Source organism: Lissotriton vulgaris, chromosome 5, assembly GCF_964263255.1.
Source record: "Lissotriton vulgaris chromosome 5, aLisVul1.2, whole genome shotgun sequence".
Classification (NCBI taxonomy): domain Eukaryota; kingdom Metazoa; phylum Chordata; class Amphibia; order Caudata; family Salamandridae; genus Lissotriton; species Lissotriton vulgaris.
The window spans coordinates 624,063,864-624,082,413 of record NC_141693.1 but is presented as its reverse complement, the minus strand read 5'-3'; the positions used below and the strand labels follow the sequence as shown (position 1 = coordinate 624,082,413).

The window sequence follows — 18,550 nt, the reverse complement described above, 5'->3', positions numbered from 1 at the left end:
GTCTTTCCTTTTTGCAACGATTGTGCATATTTTACTAGCGGTCTTCAAAATATTACCTGTTAAGACGTCATTTGTTACATACACTTTTAGAAAGTTGGCATTTACCTGCCTTAGCCTTGTGGTGCCTGGTGCCTGTTCATGGATCACATGTCTGGGTGCAGGTGACAGCTGAGCTTTGTGTATACCTTCAAGACAGCCACGCACCATAGGGAGCTTAGTTAGGTGTGCCTGGATTGGCAATCATTGGCAGGATGGGACAAAGGATCTGGACACAGCCCTACTTACACTTGAATAGGCAGTGTCCTGCTTCCACACAGAGGGTAGCATACCCCCTGTAGCTAATCTGGTGCCAGGACAGGGAAGGCAAGATCTCTGGGGACTTCAAAGGGAAATCTATAGAAGCTTCTCCCCCACTTCAAAGGCAGAACTGTGCATAAATACTGAATCACAGACACCAACTCTTCAGTACACTTCTTGACCATGGGATACTCTGCTAGGATGAATGTTTGCTGTGCTGCTGAAAGGACTGCCACTCTGTTGGACTACTGCTCTGAAGGACTGATGCCCTGCTGTGCTGAGCTGCAGCCTGCTTCCCTCTTGCCTGGGTCAGAAAGGCTGGACCTGCATCTGTTGAACCCAGGACCCAAAAGTGACTGTAAGGGGTAGTTGGCATGAATCCTGACTTGAGCCTCAGATATAGAATACTCCAGCAAACTTGACCCCAGTACCTTGACTGTGCCCTCTGTGAGTCTACTCAGACAAATGGTGCCACCCCAGTCATGGGCCTTAGGTCCAGGTTCTCTGCCAGCGTCTGTGGATTCTGTGGAACTGAGCATGTCCTCTGATGCACGGCGCAACCCTGAGTAGAGCTGATGCATCGCCACTGCAGCATGGATCGGAACTGTTGCAAAGACCCACATCACATTGCACCCCATCATCGGAACCACCACTGTGCGACTCATTCTCAGTCAAAGGCAGCCTCAACAACAGTGCTGTACTCCGCATTGCAGCCTTTCAGCTCCTTGGAACTGATCCATTGGTCCGACTGCACAATGCAATCATGAAACTGTACTTCGCATCGCAAGTCCTCACCGACAAAATCCTCAGCGATGATGGAGGCCCTCGCACCGCAGCCTCGCCGCATCTCAGAACCGATGCATTGCTTCAGCTGCGCAACACATTTTTGACATAGACCCGCACAACACTCCTCACACCAGGATTTAAGGTACTTTGTTCACACAACCTCACTGGGTCCTTGTACCCTGCCACCACTCCATCGTGGTTGGCCTGAACCTGTGGCTTTTTGCTGCTCCGGTGCTACCAGATAGCCACAGTTGGGGCTTTGTGCTTTTTGGTGAAAATTTTACTGAAATCTAAAAAAAAAAAATTGCTGGTTCTTCTGATTGGATTTTTGTTGCTTTGGTATGATTTTAGTTATTAAAATTACTTATTTTTCAACATTTGATGTGAGATCATTTTGTGGTGTGTTTCCCTGGTATTACTGTTTGAAATGTTGCACAAATACTTTACACTTTTTTATGATATAAATATATCGAATTAAGTATTATGACTTTACACACTGCCTCTGATTTAAGATTGACTGCTCTGTGGCGAGCTATCGGAAGGTTGAGCATAGGCTATCTGGGGGTTGCTTGTGACTTCACCATGAGAAGAATTGTGGTTGCTGCTTGAGAAGGGTTACACTCCCCTCCACCAGTAATCCCATTTCTTACATAAATGATATTTTGGTAGCTGATATTTTGGTCAAAAACCATCTGCAGGTCGATATTTCTACCAATATACTGTGACCTACATCCATGAGAGCAGGGGCGGACAATCCTTATATTCCACAGGTAATTTCCCCAGCAGACTGGAGAACTTAGGGGCCGGTTATGAGAGCCCAGGGCCGATCCTGGTGCTTCAGCCACTATCCGCAGCCTCCCAAGGTTAATGGAAGCAGGTACAGGAAGTATTCAAGAGAGAGAGAAAGACAGGGAGCTGGAATGTAGAGAGAAAGTGATCAAAGACGAAGAAGGGAGAGAGAGAAGGACAGAGACATCATGGATGGATGGGTGGAAATAGACAGATAGCACAAGGACACAAAGGAGCTGGGCTTATCTGATTATTCTTGCCAGAGCTGATTTTTGTTTACCGGTCCGGCTCTGCATCAGAAAGGACCAGTGGTCAAACTAGAATCCTAACCAGACTTTTTTTGAGCAGGACTTTATTCATGAGCTGTGACTAGGCTTATCCCTCGAAGATGAGTTAGCAGAGATCAGGAACTGCTTTTCTACATTGACATTTCAGTGAGTAAACTGAACTCTTAGACATTTCCTTGAGTTTAGAAATATGGCACCTTTCACATCTATGATTTGCATGTTTTTGTGGGCCTTCAAATGCCTAAATTGTAAGGCACTCGCGAGAGAACCTCAAAGTGCTACTTTTACTGTCTCATACAGACACATGTGACCCTGATACAGTTCCCTCAGGAGTGAGAACAACCCTACATGACCAAGGATGGTGGGGCCGCGGTTATGACCTGGCTTCGAGGGCATAATTAATAAACTTGTATAAGAGATGAGGAGTAAGCTACTTTTGATTGTCCTTAACCAAAGGGCAAATGAGGTGGTCATAACTAGCATGCAATATGTTACATTGTATCACATGGGTACTATGATCTCCAATGGGCAAGGAATCCTTCTGAAGTGTATTAAAAATACAGGCTTCACTTTAGAGGTTGACAAAGCCTGGCTTGGTGTTTGCTACCCAAGGCATTGTCATTGCTACCCAGCTTTTTCCTCAGTTTTTCCTGCTCACTTTTTTCTCAGCCTCTCGCAGTTAATAAACGGGGGGGGGGGGGCATATTTACAATAGAAGTGGCAGACCACTGCGTGAGCGTCCTTGGCTTAACGCTGAGCTACACCACTTCTAAAACACAGGGCTGTACCATATTTACAACAATATGGTGTAGCCCTGTGTTTCCCCCTGTGCTGGCTCTAAATGTAGCTGCCTAGCGCCAATACAGGTACCCTTGCACCATTGTGCAAGGGTGTCTGCGTTGCAGGGGAAGATTGTTTATTAGCAGGAATGTGTCCCTTCCTACACATAAACTATCTTTAAATGGCATTTTATAACTTCTATATGTGCTTTATTAAGCAGCACAGATAGAAGTTGTAAAATGTCATTTTTTTAAATGATTATTTATGTGCAGGAAGGGACACCTTCCTTTACATAAACAATCAATGGCGTTTTGCTGTTTCCTTGTGTGCTTCACAACTCAACACACAGGGGAACAGCAAAACCAAAGAAGAGAAATTAAACATTTCTCCTTGTTGTGCCAGGGTAGAATAGGTTATCCTGATCTTAATTTTGGAGATGCCCCATATTTACGGCACCCTTGTAAATATGGGGCAGTTTCAAAACTAATGGGTGTTGCAGTGAAACTGTCACTGCAACACCCTTTTGCCCTCTCCTTTCACGCTACTCATAGCATGAAAGGGAGCCTTATTTACAAGGCAGCGTTAAGCCACGTTAAGTGGCTTAATGCTGCCTTGTAAATACGGCAATGCCGCCGTCCCCCGCATCCGAAGAGCGACTACAGGAGGAAGGTCCTTCTCCTACCTGGCCGCCAAGACCTGGAACTCCCTCCCGACCGACCTGCGCCTGACCCAAGACCACCTCTCCTTCTCTCCTTCAGGAAGAAGCTGAAGACCTGGCTGTTCGAGCAGTAGCGGCACCCCCCCCCCCCCCCGCCCAGCGCCTTGAGACCCTACGGGTATGTAGCGCGCTTTATAAGTGTCAATGATTGATTGATTGATATTGCCACCACAACGTCGTGAAAAGCGACATTGTGGTGGTGATAGGGGCTTGTAAATATGGCCCTGGAGGCTACTGATGGTGTAAGAGTAGACTCAGGGGGTAAACATGAGATGCAATTACAAGTTAATAGTTGGGTGACGTCACTTACGCTACCTTTGGCATTTTGATGAAACGACATCCATGTTGCAGGACTATTAAAAGTGCAGTATTGTTTTTTTTTCAAATTAACTAAAAAATATGTGATTGTTTTGCCTCATTTCTACTTTAAATGAGTTGATCACTTCAACATGTGAGAAGTAGAGGGCCAATGTGACATGGTAACTCATTCTCGTGGATCTTTTCTCATCTCAAGAACTTGAGCCTCAAACAATTCTAGTCTAAACATTTCACACTTTCGTTTTCACAGAACACACGTGCCAGTAAATTCACCATTGACAGGCTCAGTGGTGTGCTGCGGATCCGAGCTGGGATCACCCTGGACTATGAGAAATCACGAACGCATTTTATCACCGTGCTGGCAAAGGTATATATGAATTGGTAATGTTCACAGCAAGCAACTTATCCTATTCTCCCCCAGAGTATGTACCATCCAGCTACACCAGGGCCCCAATACAGCTTGCGGGAGATCCCAGCCATTATCTCTACCATTGAATCCAGGCATTACAAATAGGAGGCCCAATGATAGGGAACACCCTCACCCTGGAACATGGGGTCATGGGTCTCCTCTGCTGAATGTTACCAGCCTTCCCAGAGAAGTCTCTGAGCCCGTACTTCCATAACATTAAATGCAGGAGCAGAATTGGCTGAGGTGCTAGTCCTCCAAGGGATATCACTCCACCGACTCGTAATGAGGGCCGAGTGGTATATATGCATATTTCCTTACTAAGGCAGTAGAGAGCAACAGCTTTAGTAATCCCTAACTTGTCCAATTGGCAAACAAACGTGTGGATATGTTGAATTTAGTGATGGTGATTTTTGTGAAAGATTCATTGGTCTGCATAGCCGCTGTGGTTGCAGCGGAATCTCTTCTAGTCTGCTCCCATTCTTTCTTGGAGATCATTAAAGAGCTTAGATATCTGTTCTTGCTGTGTCAATTCCAGGAAAATCAGTGTTATTTTGCACTCTAAAAATCTCATGGAACTTGTATATTTCATGTTATGTTATGTTATGTTATGGAGATTTGTAGAGAGCGATATTGCCGTAGTTTGGCTTTGCAGCGCTATGTCAAAGTAAAAGTAAAAGTAAATGTAGCCACTAACATTTTATTAAGAATATGTGCATAAAAAATTAATATTTCCCATTTATTAGGCTATCACAACAGACTACATTCCCCATTATTATATTAGTAAAGCTTAACTAATGTGAGAAAATTCATCATAGATTAGGTGTAACAATGTTTTCATGCAGGAAAACCCATCTACCAATACTCGCAAGGCCTAGTCAATGTAATTTTTCTCATTGCACTGATTTAACCTCTTGGCTCCTAGTTCTGGTTAAATAACTTTCTTTGTAACCAGTACCTTTGATAAATCAGTATGCCGTTCACCATAGATGCCAATGATCACAAAGTAATATGGTATTTATGACCATTGTTGAAGGAGGGGAGGATCATGATGATCGTCTCATGAGAACTGACCCTTCTCCCTATTCAATAATGGTGATAAATGGCACATTGCACTCTGCACATGTTCTATTAAACTCCCAGATATATTGGCATCGATGTTGTGAGGTATTTCTGATACATGGAATGAATAGTGTGGTTGATGATACAATGCTCAGGTGGCATAGGATCTTCAAATGGCAGAGCTTCAAGGTATAATCAAACACGTGCCAATTATTGCTGATGGTAACGTATGCTAACCCACTGTGTAGATCCCAGAAACAGCACTTGAGCCATTATCTTGCCAATGAGTGGAACAAGAGAATAGTTGAATATTTTCAAATCAAGCCATCATATCAGGTTCAGTTGTGGGCAAAGCCAAAGTCAATAGCAAGCATTCGTCCATTCTGGGAGATCTGATTGAAGGTGCTTGAAGGCATCTTATCCATTCTAGCTAAATGAGTTGAGGGCTCATTGCATTCTCATTGAGTGTTTCCACTGAGTCAGTTGTAATACTTTATTTTAACATGTCTGTACTCCAGGATGGTGGCGGGAAGCTGAGAGGGAAATACCAGGTGTTATCAGCCACAACCACGGTCACAGTGAATGTTGAAGATGTTCAGGACACGCCGCCTGTTTTTGTAGGCACTCCTTACTATGGCTACGTCTATGAGGACACGGTGGCGGTGAGTTGTCTGGGCTTATCTTTCCAAAGATGCACATTGTCCCACACCGTCTTTGTATTTTATCCCCAAAAAAACGTTTTGAGCAGTGAGCACTGCTAGATTGGCATGTGGAGTAGCCATTTTGGATGGCCAGGAGGATGAAGGGGCAGTTATTTTACAAATGATGTGCCCTGTGCAGAGTTATTGGTACACTTCATAGGTATTTAATGTAGGGCTTGCTTTAAATGTAGAATTTCTGTCTGAAGATGGTTTTCTAGACTCTCTTTTGCCTGTAAATGTGCAAATTATTAACAATATTTATCCCTCACTTGGTCTTTATAGCATGATATGGTGAGGCATTTATGAATGAAAAATGTGACACTTCATGATAAATGCAGATGATTATCTACCTGATATTTGTGAAAGTGAGGGGAGATTTGGTGCCAGAAATTGCTGAATTTGGAAGGTTCTTCAACCTCGTTTTGGTTCTACCACATGTCATAAGTAACCTTCTTTAATTTAGAAATTCACACTGAGCATCATTTCAGTGTTAGTGTTTATGCGATGCTAATAGGAGAGCTCTCTAACGGTGTGCCATTGAATGTAGCCTTAGATATTGCCATATCTGGGTCTACCTTTAACTAGGGAGTGGGCCTTTAATGGCCTGTAGAGCCTGCTAAGTAGGGCTGTAAGGCTATTAGAATATTCCACCACTAGAGAGCAGACTGTTCAAATTTGTAAAACAAAGGCCTCACATAGCCCAAGAGGGTTGAAATCCCCTAGGGCTTCGTTAGCCCTTTCTTCACAGCAACAGCTGTGAACAAACATTGAAATGTTGATGCTCTGAGCATCTACTGGCCATTAGAATTGTCTTTAGTTTAGCGCTCAACATTCCAATGTTCTAATTTCACTTTAAGAGCCCTAGTCAATGTTATAACAGCATTTATGCTAAGCTATGCTGTCAATACTCCATGAATATCCACTACTTGAGTCAACCCTACTGAGGACCATGACACATTAGTAGTGAAGTGAGATACTGCATTTCAATCAGGCTTGTCTGCTACTGCATCATTATAATTGGGCACTGATCCCACATTGCTGGGCAGACCAATATTAGCACATAGAATATCTGAAACTTTTTTATTTTGAATGTTTTTTAAACAACACATTTGATAGGCCACTGGAATGTAATGTAATATATTTGTATGATAAAGTGTACCTGGTGCAGTGTCCATGTGGCATCCTGTCCTCGTGTATTATTCATACTGGCCTGGTGGGTTTCTTAGTATACGGAACTCGCATATTGGGGCAGGTCTTCTACCGGATGCCATTTATTGTTCTCCAACTTAGTGTAATACTCTGTTAGGTGCCAGGTGATTACTGTCACCATGACCAGACCATGACGCACCTGTATGTTATATCATAGTTGAAATATGGGCATACAAAAATATTGCATTCACAAGGTTGACTACCACAATATGATCAAGGTCAGAATAAATATGTAGGTACAGATTTACTATTCTTACCTGTATCTCCTCTTACCTTGCTGATACATGGTAGTTGACTTGTGTGGATGCAATATGTTTGCACTTTCATATTTCTACCATGATATAGTAGTATAGAACCCATGACCGACTTGGTGGAGGATGGGGTAGGTCCTGGCCGTCTCAGCAGCCACTGAATTGATGCTAAAATTTAGCGCGTTCCCTCCGCCATTGATTCATCGGAGAAAGTCATTTGCCCTCAGTAGGTTGGTCTACAGAAATCAAGGTACCTCACTGTTAGGTTTTACTTGTTGGGTCAACAATATAATACTATCAGTGATCTAACCACAGTGTAGATACAACATATAGAATTGGTCCTGAAGAATTGCCACATGATCATTTAGACACACCAGGCAAGAAACATGTTAACCTAAAATCCATAGCCACTATTGGACATTATTCCTGAAGTAGCACCCAGTATCTGGTTTTAACTGGGCCCTGTGGGCTCATCTGATTAAAACGGTTTCTCTGGAGCACCACTGGTTACATCCCTTTTTTAATTCGAACCCCCCACACCTTCACTGCACGTTAGCGCATACACATATACACCTCAAGGCCCCTTACCAGCACTGCACCAAATGGCTTGGGATAAAATAACTCCGATAATGAGCCCTTCATAGGTTGCCCGTCAGGCATTGCAGCGCTGGCCTGATGAGGAGCATGCCCTATGATGAGGCATGACACCCAGCCTGGGTGTGTGAGGGCCCTATTTCCCAAATTGGGAGATACCCTGTCTCCAACATAGGATCAGGGCCCCAACCATCCTAGCCTCCTCCTAGCACTGCCTCATTCTACCAGGAACTACATACTCTATTCAGTACAATTGTCTCGCCGGGGGCAAGTATGCTGGATCTCTAAACACCCCGCGTCCCTCTCTCTTTGCTGATACAACTAAAAGTTGGTGGTAAATGATAAAGAGTCTTTAGGTGGGAGTCTTTTTGCCTGCAACCTAGTAAAGAGATTGCCTACTGGGTCTTTTTTTGCTTGATTGCACCCTTGATTCCCAGTGGCAGGTGCAACAAATGAGTAGCGCTTGAGCATATGAGAACTAGGATACCCTTGGTTCTGGTTGCCCCTTTATGTATTTAGCCCTACGTTTAGTCGTAGTGAGCTCCATAAAACTTAGTGTTAGTTAGAGCTTGTGTCTCATATCCCTGCCTACTCCCCTGCCCTACTTTTTTATTCTCCCTATGCAGAAACAACTGTAAAATTAAGTGAACATGTCCTGATAGAAATCATATCCTCTTAAGAAAGAGGTGGTAGATCCCTTTGTGTTGATTCCTTCTGGACTACTCAATGTCGGGCAGGTCTGCCTGTGGCTTGTGAATAGCAATCCTTAAAGAAAGTCTGTGCCAATGGCATTGGCAAAGCTGCACAGCTTGGATGAAGAGAGAGATTGCCTGCCCATCTGCCGCTTACTGTGGTCTCTCTTGTTGATGAAACCTGAGCCTAGCAACTGCATCTGATTGCTCACAGGTCTCCAGGTTTTATTTTCATGGCCAGAAAGTGACAGCTCGCATGCTGACTGATTGCCATGATGTCTTGTTACATGTGATGAAATGAGCTTTTAGCTGATTGGCTCCCTACAAAGATGCGAGGCCAACTTCAGATTAGAGTAACCAGTTGGTTGGATCACAATTTCCATTGTACAGGATATAAGCTGAACACTTTTGTTTATCCAATGTATACTTTTTATGTGGAAGAGCTCTATATAGCAGTGTGAATAGGCTGGAACCTGAGGTAGCAACTTGGCTAATTCCATGGAGATGTAGGGAATATATCTCAGGATGTAGGAACATGCTGTGCTTCTTTAAACCTGAGAAGAGTGGGGAATAAGCTGCCTGGTATGTAACGGATACCTCTAATGACCAGTGTACTGCTGTGATGAGATTTGGTTCCAGAGACCTGAAGGCTTGACTGGTTCCCAGACTGTTTTTTAATATTCAATAGCAAGCACAACTCCAGCATTCGGGCCCTTGTTCCTCCTTTCCCTTTGCTGCCTATGAGGGGGGTCTGCAATTGATTGCATCCCTAGTGTGAGGGCACTCGTGTCTCTGCATTCATTGTTACCCATGTGAACTTTAGCAAGTGACTGCATCCTCAGAGTAAGGTATCATGTGCCACTGATGCCCCCTGTGCCCCCATCTCCAAATGGCATTGACACATGAAGTGAGATCCAGTATACTTTGCCAGCATACACATATCTTTTCCCCCTGATACCAATGGCATGCAGGCCCCTGTGCCTTTCATTGCGTTTACCTTGTTCATGCATGAGAACTACAGCTGCTGATTCCACCAAACGTGGTAGGAAAGTGGAAAAGCGTCCATGGTCAGCAGGCAAGGGGGCTAGTTAGCAAGGCCTGTTAATGCCACAACAAAGAGCTGTGTGCTCCATCTGCCATATTAAAATATAGTACTGTGACAGTACCTTAATCATCCAGTGCTTAGTTTGTAACAGAATGAGTTCTGGAGCCCAAAGATCTGTTGAGAAGCCTGCAACAGGTGCAATAAAATTTCGGTGGGCCAAATTCCAAGGCTGCATAGCCTAAAATCCACCTCATAGCTCCTTAGACAACCCACTGGACACTCCCTACCCTTTTTTTCTTACAGGTTCATGTTTCCTCCCTCTGTGACGGTTTTTCAGTCTTTACCTTCCTCTGTCCTTCACTTTATGTGTTTTCTCTGTTGCTCTCAGTGAATGCCTTATGCCAATGTCACCAAAAATGAGTGCTGGTGGCCAGCACCGGCAACCACCAGCACCAATAATGCGCTGAACCTGACAGTGCACATTGGTTATAGCATGTAGGCTTCTTCACAGCTGTATCCATGCGTCAGAACAAATAGGCCTGAAAGAAAGATAAAAAAGTAGCGAGTTACTGTGATAGTTATCAGAGTCGGTAATGTGCCATAATGCTTCCTAAGTAACAAAGCATATTTCCATAATGTAAATAAACTCATATTTCTGTAACAAAGGAATACCACTGCTTGGATATTAAGGGGCGTATTTACTAACAGTTCACGCATCCAAGAGCATCAAGGCAATTTGCTGCACTGTGTTGCATGGATGGGAGAGAGCTGAAAAGTGCCATATTTACCAAGAAATGGCAGTATTCAGCTCCCTCTATGCGCTGTCGCACTTGTGGCTACCTAGCCCTAACATAGGCATTTTTGAGCCAAGGTGCACGGGTGCCTGCATTACAGATAGGCACAAAAACAATTCTTAGAGGCATATTCCTCTTTCTATGCATGCTGAAGAGTAACTAGAAAAAAATAAGATATTTCTCCTCATTCCACCTCTGTTGGGTAAGTGCTTCATTTTGGAGCAAACCTAGGTGTTCATGTCTTTGTAAATCTGGGTTTGCATCCAAATTCTGGGTGGATGCATGGCAAGGCCCATACTTCCCCTATCTAACGCCTACCCGAAGCAACATCCTGCCTTACTTTGTATTTACTACCAGATAGAGCCACATACATCAACTTTGTGTGGCTTAGTGAATGTCAAAATGGATGTTGTGTCAGGGATGCGCCATATGAGTGAATCAACTCTGACACATCCCTGATGCGAAATCTTAACAATTCTTGGCCCACGTTTATTCAGAGTGATACATGCACTGACTGAACATAGTCTTCCACCCCACCTTTATTTTATTTATTTATTTATTTAAAGAGTTTTATATAGTGCTGGCTGGACCCAAAGGTATCAGAGCGCTTTATATGAGAATCAATAATGTAACAGAAAAAGATCAACAATTACATAATACATCAAAAAATAGGCAATACAATTAGAAGAGGAGAGAAAGGAGAGAAAAAAGTAGTGGATGGGGCAGGGGAGGTGAGAAAGGGAGGATGCGGGAGGAGACGACAGGAGAGACAAAAGGAAGTCTGTCTAAAGTCCGACTGGGTAGGTGACGTCAAAGGAGGGAATCCCCGACCTGTCTCCCCTATAGCTAAACCAGGTAGCTCCATCAGCATAAGACAAAATAGCTAGGTCTCAATTTACGAGGGAAAGTTCACAGATAAACAGGGTGGAGACTAAGGGCCAGGACAGGAGAGGGCAAAGGTCAGTAGCAGGAAAGTCAAAAGTTAAAGAGTAGGTAATTGGCATTTCAGTGAGTACATGGAGAATCTGACTCATGTGGTTTCAAAGACAATGGCAAAACTAGTCACGATGATTATCTAATTGCTCAGGGGTCCGACAACTTCAGAGAACTGACCTGACTAAGTTTGTATACTACACCATAAAAATAAGTATTCATCTACTAAATACGTTTATGGAACCCAAAAGTGTTTTAGTGGTAGAACTATTTATTCATCTCCAGGCCATCACAGAAGTAATAAAAGTCTAGACATATTTGATGCCCTTTACTGATAAAAACCTTTGCTAGCCATACTAAATGGAACATAATTTAGAAGTATCTAAATAGTAAGCCATCCTGTTCCTATCAAGCTAAATGAACTTGACTTCCTAAATTCGTTCTGACTTTTGCAAATTTCGTTTTTCAATTTTACATTTGTAAGATAGTAAGGTAAACACCATACAATCCAGCATAATATAGGTGATGCAACCCACGGAATAATTATGCTCAGGGACTCCTTTACAGGACAGTATTAACTGGACCTTCACCAACATGTCTAATGACCTATCTGTCCGTCCCCGAGTTCTGCCGCCCTATTTCAAGACCTCTGGATGCTAATAGAACCAAATGGTGGAAGCTCTACCATCCGGTTTCCCATGTGCAGCGTTGAAACCGCTAAAAAAATGATGGATGGCCACCAGTTCCAGGGTGAACAGTCTTCCATCATTTTCAGCTGCATCGAAACAGATCGACTGCCATGCACGCATTGAGGCCCTGAGTGAATGGCATGCAGAGAGGAGTCCCAATATGACGTAGACACATACAAGGTGGGTCACTTGAGATGGACGTCCCCCACCTCAGCCACATCACCCCCACCTGAGAGACCTACACTGGCTCCCTGTCGACAAGAGGATCACCTCCAAGCTCCTCACCCACGCACATAAAGAACTCCACAACGCCAGACCAGCCTACCTGAACAGCAGACTCAGCTTCTACACCCCCACCCGCCAGCTCGGCTCCGCCAGCCTCGCCCTCGCTGCTGTCCCCCGCATCCAACGAACGACCTCCGGTGGCAGATCCTTCTCCTACCTCGCCGCCAAGACCTGGAACACCCTCCCTACCCACATACGGCAGACCCAAGACCTATTTGCCTTCAGAAGACTCCTCAAGACCTGGCTCTTCAAGCAGTAGCAGCACCCCCCTCCTCATAGCGCCTTGAGACCCTCACGGGTAAGTAGCACGCTTTACAAGTACTCAGATTGATTGATTGATTGATTGATTTCCAGGAAACACATATGATTGTAGCAATTCTAACTCGCCGTATGGACGTTGCGAAACTGCTACTACAGAACTGACCCCAAAGCATAGCTCCTGTCATCGTGATGGAAGCTGCCCAGAATAAATAATGCTCAGTGCTGTGGTAGCAATGTCGCAATCCTTCCTCCACCATTGTGGTAGAAGATTCAAAGAAAGCCTTCTGCGTGATTGTAAATTAGGCTCAAAGCCTTTCAATGTACATACTTGCAAAGCACCTTATCATTATGGTCTGCAGAAGGAGCAATGCTTAATTTGAGATCTGGTTGTAGGTGGGGCTCACCAGCACTCATTTGTGGGGACCAGCACTTTTTTGTCCTCATTAGACTTCGACCCAGAGCAATGCAGAGAAGGGGGAAGAGAAAGACGAAAACAGTCATTAAGAAGAAAGCAGGGATGTAAAAAAAACACCGAAACAGTGAGAAAAAGTGTCAGGGAGCCTGGTGGAGGATGAAAAGGGCATGAAGTGGAATGAAGAGTACACAGCCTTGGTATTCGCATTCCCGACATCCAATGATGCTGACTTTGGACTTCTCAGCAAAACCGAGGGCTTTGGTTACTTATTCTTTTGCAAACAATGTAATATATGTTTACCTGGTGTATAAGCGTCTTTTTCCGCACACCCTTGAAATGTGGGGTATTATAATCCCCTTTCTGATAATGGAAGGACACTTGAGCCTTGATTGCCAATGCCATATAAACTCCTATGGGCCTAGGAACAGGAGGGGAATATTTAGATTTTTCATTTGTGGGCTTTTCTGAAAGCAGCTGAATCTCCATGTAAAACACGGAAAGGAACATGCCTGCAACGGCACGGAAATCTCAATTCCCACAAGGTTTTTATAAAAATATGAATCCTCATTATTTCTCAATCCCGTAGAATGACCAGGAGTCCCATAACAACAGTTTTGGGGTGAGGAAAAAATGGGCATTTAATTAGACCACTTACTTTAGGCCTGTCTTTCACATCAGTAGTGTTACATGAATTTCAGGTCAGGGTTCTATTTTTTTTATTTTAAATATAGTCGTTGAGGGGGGGGGCATTATAACGTGCTCTCCTGCTTCAATTAGAGCCTTCAGAACAGCGTTCTTGACCAGAAGAGTCACAGTGAAGCCAAGCAAATCTATTGCCAAGATGGGCTAGTCCAATACTACAATAATGGACAAGGAGTTTGGAGGTATATTAGGAAGGTGGGCATTTACAGAGGGCACAGTTGTGCACCGTTTTTTATTCAAATGTACATTCTGAAGTGCATACAATTAACTTGGAACTTCCGAAATTTCTTCAGCCAATTAAAAACAACACTAACATCTTATTAATGATGATAAAACTATAAAGGGCCAAGAAGAAAACCAAGCAGCGTATTTACAAGCCCCATTCGCCACCGGAACATCACCTTTTTTAACGCTCTGGTGGTTTAGCGCCATTTCCTATATTTACAAGGTGGCCTTAAGCCACTAGCCCTAAGCCACTTAGCATGGCTTAATGCCACCTTGTGAATATGACCCTTACTGTGTTTGTATCTTGCGTGTTCGTTGTATATGCAGGATAATGAACCAATGATATGTATATGACTTGACAGTTGAGTGTAAAAGCCAGTGTGGTAGACAGTATACTTAGAGACAAAGAAAGCATTCTCATGGTAGTTCAAAGATGTTTGGGCCACATAACCTGACGCGTGGCTTTCAGTCTGCCATCCTCAACCCCTCTCCATTCATCCAGCAGGATTCAACAGGCTCCGATGACAGTCACTAAATGTACAAGTCTGCACCCTTGGGACCTCTTCCCACAGACCATGAGACTCGAAGATCACTTCCTGTGTTTCAGTAGAAGACTAAAAACAGCATGTTCCATTCTACTTTGGAAATACCACGAAGACGTTTTCTGTGTTCCAAACATGCAGCTGTTCATTGCTCTCAAAATACTTGCTAATACTCAATCCAGATAAAAAAGAGTTTCTACTCTCCACACTTAATATCAGAAGCCTCCTGACAATGTAATGATTATTGACACAAACTCTCTTAGTAACAAGCTAGTGATTGTAAACAAGGGGAAATCCCTGGCTCTGGTCTGGATGACAAACTCTCTCTTCATGGTCTACGTAGCCAAGAGCGAGCAATAGCAGCTATGTATCTATTGTAACCTCAGTAAGCAGTGGGGCGAAGCTCCTCCGCCCCAGTGGAGGAGCCGCCCTGGGATATAAGAGTTACTATTAAACAGTTCACTTGATATGGGGCGTAGCTTGGTCAGTAAGACTCGGTGTGTGTGTGAGCTCCAGATGTTCCCGACAATCGCGTGGGTATATATTCATTCACCATTTACAATCACGCTGGTATATAATGTAAAAATGCAATATAGGAAAAGCAAGGCGTATGAAAGGGGCTGAAGGGGCAGTGGAAAGGGAGACAAATGTGGATTGGTGGGGGTACTAAGTGAGAGAAATTACAATATTTTGTAAAATAATAAAAAAACTTGTACCTTCAAAAGAGATGAGCGAGAGTGTGTGTGTGTTTTTGTCAGTATGTGCATGCAAAAATTCCAGGTGAAATCCGTCAGACAGCTCACCATACCCGACTGAAAGCACCTGTACCCAACTTTTCACCAGAAAATACATTTATTGGTATGTAACACTCCAAACATCCCCCCGAAGCTACTCGCCTGCACTTGATGCACAGAGAAGCAGCTCCTGCACGATCCGAGCACATCCTATCTATTTTTAACAAGAACCAATATATCAAATATTTAGTTGAGACACTATTATTCCATCGCCAAGATACCTTTGGTGCCAAGGAACACTCTGGAAAATCATGGGGGCATATTATCAAAAGAGTTTATCTCCGCTTTTTTGGCTTTAAAAGCCAAGAAAGCGGAGATAAAATTATCTCCCTATTACCTAGCTGTCGCTAACACCAGTTAGCGACAGCTAGTAGGAGATAGCGACCATCTTGGGCCCCACTTTGCATGTCAGTGATATTTATCACTAATGACATGCAAAGTGGGTGTGCCAAGATGTTAGGGACTGAAAACAGTCGCTAACATCGCTATCTCCTATTACCAACTTCTGGAGATATTCGCGCTAAGCGTGAATATCTTCAAAAGCTTGCACCTGCCCTGAGCAGTTCTTAGCCATGTTATCCAATGGGAGGTGGATAACATGGCTAAGAGCATTAGCTCGGTAATGCATGAATATCGCTGACTTTTCAGCAATATTCATTCATTTGCGGCGATTTTTATCGCATTTGCGATAAACCTTGGTAATACCAAGGTTTATTTGCGGTAAAAATCGCCGCAGCTCAGCAGTAAATTTTTGTCTCTAACCAAGCAATAGCGATAATTATCACTATTGCTTGGTAATATGCCCCATTGTTTTTAAAAACTTCTCTTTAACTTTAATCTTCATTACAACTACGAGCTACACACGAAAGGGTCTGTGTCTAGATTAACTTTTTGATCAATATACATTTTACCCAGTCGAGGCATTGCCTCAATGTCTCTGATTGTTTCTATGTGGAGCGTTGTCATGCCAACTGAGTAGGGTTGATCTATATCACATATGAAAAGCAGATTCTTACATCATAAGGCAAACACTACAATTACCACAGCCACGGATTGTGTTCCACAAGTTATAATATAAAATAGAAACAGGTCTCCAATACTGTTCCAAAACATGTTCTCACCAATATGTTACAGAACAGCTTTGTATGAGAATCGGTTTAGCAGCCAGTTCCTGTGTCCACCAATCTCAGCACCAAGGTGCCCCTTTGGGTGAACATTGAACGTGATAAATGTGATTTGATTCGACTGATTCGCATCTCTTTCACACCAGGGGGCTGAAATCCTCACAGTGACAGCGTATGATGGAGACCGAGGGAACCCAAACACCGTTCACTACACACTGCTAAACGGTGAGCGCGGAGACGTCTTTTTGTATTATTGCATGTACTGGAAACGCAAAGATTGTGATTTGTGGGGAAATTCATATTTGCATCTTTAACTTTCGCTATCATTCAAGAGAATGTTTGGGCAAGATGAATTAAATATCTCTGCTTTGCAACAGGAAGTGATGGATCTTTCGCAATCAGCAACGTGAGTGGAGCTGTTTTAGTCACGAAAAGTCCAAACCAGCTCCAGAAAGAAATGTATGAACTAAAAGTTCAGGTACAGTACTGCTTGTAAAAAAAACTGCAACTCTTATTACTGGTATTATGATTATTAATATTAGCAGTAGTAGTAATAGTAGTTGTACTTGTAGTAGTAGTAGTGATAATAATAATACTGGACTGTGCACTTCAACTTATACCACTTCTACTAACAACAAGAATGACATCATAAGATTAGGAAAACTATCCCTATTCGAAGAAAAGCTTCAGACCCATTCCCTTGAGAACTCTAATAATGCAGGTTATCCTTAGCTTTCTGTACTAGTTTTGCTGCTCTCATTTCGTGTTTCATCCACGTCTTTGTGAATGTTATCACAATTTCATGAGATTTACATCTAACGAGGCAGACGTTCTAGTCATTAATCATGATGTGATGTCTGATCTAAACTGCATCCTAATGCAAGCGCCATGCCTGCTGATTTCAAGCACTCTTACATTTCACTCTTCTAGAATCTCTTTTAGCTCCCATGTGTTTCTTACCTTTAATTAAAGTGAGTATGAATCATATGTAGCCAGAGAGACAAGGTGGACAGTTGTTAATAGAAAGTAGCTCCTTTGCTGTTAAATTGTTACTCTACTTACCTTTAAAGCCATTTTAGAGCCATTTTACTTCATTTTTGTAGTCTGTACATATCACTTTGCAACTTTTCTTGATCCTAACTTCTTTCACTGGTGCTCCTGAAGAGCGGAGAGGCACCTAAATTGTATATGACCAGGAGTACAATTAGACCGGAACTTCGGGGTAGGGGTTGGAGGGTCTTAAGATTCTCAGCCAGGACTGGCTCGAGCACTGGTGACCGCTGTTACAACAGTCTTTTTTGGCACTCTCATCCACATATCCTTCTTCTCCGTGAATTCCACCACAAGGATCCTCACTCAGCCCCACCCTCTTCAACGTATACATGAGCCCCCTCGCGGCCATCGCCCGCCAACACAACCTCAACATCATCTCTTACGCAGATGACACTCAACTAATCCTTTCTCTCACCAATGACCCCAGCACCGCCAAAACTAACCTACATGAAGGAATGAAAGAAGTTGCCGAATGGATGAAACACAGCCGTCTGAAACTGAACTCAGATAAAACAGAAGTCCTCATCTTAGGTACATCCCCCTCTGCATGGGATGACTCTTGGTGGCCGGAAGCCCTTTGAAAAGCACCCATCCCGACAGACCACGCACGGAACCTAGGCGTCATCCTGGATTCTTCACTCTCAATGAATAGACAAGTCAGCGCCGTATCCTCATCCTGCTTCAACATTCTTCGCATGCTCAAAAAAACATTTCGCTGGATCCCCACCGAAACCAGGAAAACTGTCACCCATGCTCTGGTCACGAGCCGACTGGACTACAGAAACACCCTCTACGCAG

The 18,550-nt window shown here is 43.5% G+C and overlaps 1 protein-coding gene across 1 annotated transcript in view; it reads left to right on the top strand.

The window, feature by feature from the left end:
* The window catches only part of CDHR1 (cadherin related family member 1), a 553,828-nt gene that overhangs the window by 240,253 nt on the left and 295,025 nt on the right, over positions 1-18,550 (top strand). The window contains exons 7-10 of the mRNA XM_086920154.1: positions 4,226-4,342; positions 5,962-6,105; positions 16,846-16,924; positions 17,077-17,177. Coding sequence (XP_086776280.1) covers positions 4,226-4,342; positions 5,962-6,105; positions 16,846-16,924; positions 17,077-17,177 — 441 coding nt within the window. The remainder of the gene's footprint in view (positions 1-4,225; positions 4,343-5,961; positions 6,106-16,845; positions 16,925-17,076; positions 17,178-18,550) is intronic.